At 33.4% G+C, this 5,179-nt stretch overlaps 1 protein-coding gene across 2 annotated transcripts in view; it reads right to left on the reverse strand.

The window, feature by feature from the left end:
* Window positions 1-2,340: 2,340 nt before the first annotated feature.
* Window positions 2,341-5,179, reverse strand: part of tgfbr3 (transforming growth factor, beta receptor III) — a 139,716-nt gene continuing 136,877 nt past the window's right edge. For both annotated transcript variants that reach the window (XM_016565226.1, XM_016565225.1), the window contains one exon: window positions 2,341-4,168. In XM_016565226.1, coding sequence (XP_016420712.1) covers window positions 4,050-4,168 — 119 coding nt within the window. In that variant the 3' untranslated portion in view covers window positions 2,341-4,049. The remainder of the gene's footprint in view (window positions 4,169-5,179) is intronic.

The following is a 5,179-nucleotide window of genomic DNA, read 5'->3' on the forward strand; positions in this document are numbered from 1 at the left end:
ATACCACTTTATATATTCCACTTGACTATTTTAAGTGGTTCAACGGTGAATATCAACAATGGGCCTCATCCTCAGAGTCAACCCTTCTCTCCACATCACCTAAACCCAAAATAAACTCTGATGACCTACATTGAGTCATTGTTGATTAAGACTCAAAGCCTGTTCCATGTCAAGTGAATCCCCCCTAGTATATTTTTCATCATGATCTCAAACTGGAATAAATAAAGTTGATAAACAATTTGACAAATGACATTACAAGTAATATTATTCTGGAAAACTATTTTCATGGAAACGTCCCATAAATGACACAGTCAGTCGATCAAGCAGACTGACAGTCTGGGCTCTTCCTGAGAAGGTGATGTCATACTCCATGTTCATTGCCCCACACTGGACAGTGTTGGCCAATTTGAAAATTATGTCACCACTTCACAATTCGCTAAGGACTGTTCCTTTTTTTAATAAGAAATGTTATTACTACTTTATATTATTATTACTTTATTTATTTATTTTTTAATTGACTCTGATGCTGTCCAGTCAAATTTTGGCAAAGGCCAATATTGTCTATGTTAAAAGTCAGTAAATTGTATATGTCGGTGTAGGCATATATATGCACATTATGCTCATAGGTGTAGGTGCCAGATCTCCACATGGTCTACATCAAGTAATGAACTCATTGTCGAACAGTACGGTGATTAAACAGTCCTAACACAGGATAACAATACTTTATATAGGCAATCTACATAGCAATCAGGCAAACAATGTTTCATGGAAACAGAAGTAAAAACAGAACAAACAAAAAAAAAATGCATTGTGTAAGAAATGTCCTGGTTGACCCTCTCCATTAGTGGACACAATGTGGGGCTCAGTTTATATTTTTAAATGAGCACAAAAACACACTCCCGAAAGATTACAAGAATTTATTTGGTATATACAGAGCATACATATAGCATGCATATTTAGAGCACATTGCATTTACAAACACTAAACAGTTTCACATACCATTGGAGGAACAAAACACAAAAATTGTCACAAATAGTGTATAGTTTCAGAGCAAGACGGTCTGAATAATCTGAAGTCTAATTCTAAAAGGTTTTTACATTTACATCTTTCAGATTTTCCTCTTTTGTCGGAAAGTCTGATGACTGATACAGAGTGAACTGTCAAATCTGTAAGATAAAACCTTTGATGTGATATATTTTATGTAACATCAAGCTCTACACAATATGTACAATAAAATATTCTTGATGACAAGACAATGAAACCTTATACAAACATAAACACACAAATGAGGTAGATAACAAACAGAAAGACAGCTTAAGCAATTTCATCATTCAACATACAGGAAAACCACGGTGTCAAACACAGTGGTTTAAACTTAAATTTTAAAATAAAGAGTTTATCATGAGACAGAGTGTTTACTGGAATGAGAAAAACGCCTTTTGATAAATAAAACCATTAAGGCCTTTGTTAACTCGACAGCCATTAAATGACCCTTGATTACACCTAGCAGAGATTCAAACTCTGTTAGACATGACAGCATTGTTTTAAACATTCCCAAAAGACACAAGACAAGGACTAGGCATATACTCATCCATTCAAACCCACAAACATGGATACATAGAGCTTACAGTGTGACCAAACACACACTTAACAGATACTTAAATGGTAAAGAGCTTAAAAGAGAGATAAAAACATTTGCATCATCAAAATATATTTTATATTCCAAATATTATAGTGTTCTCATAGCTGTAAAAAATATATATCTATAATAAGACATCTTATTATATATGATTATGTCAGGAAAATATCAGTGAATGCAGCTCACTTCAGCATTATGGACTATGATTAGATTTAGAGAAAACACGTGACATTATATAGAAATATGCCCACAAAAATTCACAGTATGCAGATAGAATTATAGGGTGGCTCTATATATCTCTAGAAAAATATAACTTTATACACAAATAAATGTTTCAATTCTTACTCTCTTTCCTCTTACTGGAGACATTTATACAAGTTTACAAGGAAATTAAGGTTTGAAATAAAGTACATTCTATAGGTAGTCTGTAGCAAGCAACACACAAACAAAAAAGCAACATTAGATACTAAAAACAAATAACTAGATGCACAGATTTGGCAGATTTTCACATCAGTGGGTATATACTGTGCCTAAAGCAAAGCAAACACCACCCCTTCTTGCCTCATTTTATCTCATAATTAATAAACTCAAAGGTAAGGCACTTACTTATAATAATGTTATGACATTCATGTAAAGTTTTGACGGTGGGATTACTCTGGCGTTGCATTCATACATTTCTTGCACTTTAAAATATGCCCACAAAAATTCACAGTATGCAGATAGAATTATAGGGTGGCTCTATATATCTCTAGAAAAATATAACTTTATACACAAATAAATGTTTCAATTCTTACTCTCTTTCCTCTTACAGGAGACATTTATACAAGTTTACAAGGAAATTAAGGTTTGAAATAAAGTACATTCTATAGGTACAGTCTGTAGCAAGCAACACACAAACAAAAAAGCAACATTAGATACTAAAAACAAATAACTAGATGCACAGATTTGGCAGATTTTCACATCAGTGGGTATATACTGTGCCTAAAGCAAAGCAAACACCACCCCTTCTTGCCTCATTTTATCTCATAATGCATAAACTCAAAGGTAAGGCACTTACTTATAATAATGTTATGACATTCATGTAAAGTTTTGACGGTGGGATTACTCTGGCGTTGCATTCATACATTTCTTGCACTTTACAAGTGTATCTGTATGCATGTTCTACACAAAATCCCAAATTGTTAACTTCACCTACACAGCAGAAATAAAGATTTTTTGAGAAACGTTGATTTTGTGTTCACTTTAGTGGTAGGTTAGTACCTAAACATACACACCGCTGCTGTAACACTAAAAGACAGGAAAGTAAATGCCCATTCTTTAGCATTAGATTATGTACATCTTTTGTGACTATGCACATCAACTCCTTCTCAACAAATGCTCATTTTGATTTTTAAATCTAAGGAAAAAATATCAAAACATTACAGTCTGCTGTTTGCTGAAATCATTACTTTTTATACTAATGGTGAATAATAATGCCCAGCATTTAAAAATCACATTTTACATGTTACACATACATCAGAATTTGGGTGGAAAAAAACTATTATACTACTAGGATCTACTAATTCTTATCATCTTGCGACTATCTTTTAAAAGGCCAATTCTGGGAAAGGGCTTGTGCATGTACATCTGTAAATTCATTCATATTTGCCTTTATGATTAAATTTATAATTTTAAAATTATCTTCTAAATGGTGTATAATCTTCTGATAAATATTTGGTTTTAGTTAAAGCTTTTTATGAGTTATTTCCACTTTAAATCTATGCATTTCATACAATATTCACAGAATATACATTATTTTACAATATTCCAAAAACTGTCCTTTACATTGAAAATGCCTCTGATAAAGGCTTTTACACCATTCAATCATGGCGTCTGAATCCTGAAGACCAGTCAGAATTACACAGAATTAAATGATTGGCATTTGGGTTTTAAAAAAATCTGATACTGAATAGTTTATATTGATATTGGCCTATTTATTATAGATGTCTCCTGTCAAATTTCTGAAATATGTATGCTTGATTAGGCAAATCACTGATCTTTGTTTGGGTGAAGACTGAGCCTTTGCGTAACCTCGCAGAGTACTAACTGTTCCTCTAGACCGACTTCATGCCATAATGATTGGTGTAAACAGCCTTTGTTATTTTCACACTGATCTCAACCATAGAAGGCAAAACAACACTCTCTTATGGGGTTCGAGAAAAAAGCAACATTTAAAAACTCACTGGGATCTTGATTTGGCTATTTCCCTCACCTCTAAACGTAGCTTTTTTCATCCGTTTGGATATTCAGCCTAAACATGTCAGTTCCAAATAATGAAAATAATAAGGCCTCAGGTTATGCTACGAAACACAGATTCTTCCACAAATGTACAAAGCATGATGCCAATGGAAGCATCATCAGTCCAGCTGCTCTATGCATTACTGCTGCTTGAACACGGTGTGCTCTGTGTGCTGCCGATGCTGTGAGCCGCGCTGCTGTTCTCAGACACCGGCTGGGACTTTGGCACCTGCTGCTTTGGTCCTGTGCCACCTGAAGAGGGAGATGGATAAAGAGGACGTTAAGGCTTACAGAGACACATAGAAAAAGACAGTGTTCAGATTCATGAAGAAAACAACACTAAATGTGACTTTCTGTGATTCAGGTCTCTCAGAATGACAGAAGCTGTTAAGCCGTGAAAGCATAGTAACCCTTTCAGACATTTATTTCAACATTTATGATTTTTTTTTTCTGTTTGTTCTGTTTTTTGCATTAAGTGGTTTTGTTGGTGCACTTAGAGTATATTCATTTTATGAACTGATTAGCTTCAGAATAGCTTCAGTAGCAGCAGACTGGAAAGTTTGATACAGATAAATATGTTTGATATGTACAGTATCACCATATCACCATCTTTACTCTTAAAAATAAAGGTTCTTTATCAGCATCTATGGTTCCAAGAACGACTTTTAAAATCCATGGAACTCTCCCATTGCACAAAAAAGGTTATTTACAGAGAACAAGGGTTCTTTAGATTACTAAAATGTTCTCCACACTAAGAAAAAAAATATTATTTTAAGAGTTTCTCACTGAAGGATTCTTTGGGGAACCCAAAATGGTTCTTTATGGCACTGATGCAATCTCTCATATTTTAAATATTTGATTTATAATATGTGACCCTGGACCACAAAACCAGTCTTAAGTCGCTGGGGTATATTTGTAGCAATAGCCAAAAATACATTGTATGGGTCAAAATTATAGATTTTTCTTTTATGCCAAAAATCATTAGGATATTAAGTAAGATATTAAGTACTGTATTGGCCCGAATATAAAACGACCCTGATTATAAGACGACCCCCCTTTTTCCAGATGTACCTTTTGGAAAAAGGCTTTTTAAAAACCAAATCTTTTTTCTCAGTAAAACACATTTTGTCTTTAATTATTTTCATATTGCATATTTTTCCTATTTTAATTTTTGTTTTGAAAGTATGGTAAAAACTGGTCAAATGTACCAACAATCACATTTAAAAAATATACACTTTTTGATATACCATTAAAAAAAAAAAA

Source organism: Sinocyclocheilus rhinocerous, unplaced genomic scaffold (assembly GCF_001515625.1).
Source record: "Sinocyclocheilus rhinocerous isolate Xijiao unplaced genomic scaffold, SAMN03320098_v1.1 scaffold212, whole genome shotgun sequence".
Lineage (NCBI taxonomy): Eukaryota > Metazoa > Chordata > Actinopteri > Cypriniformes > Cyprinidae > Sinocyclocheilus > Sinocyclocheilus rhinocerous.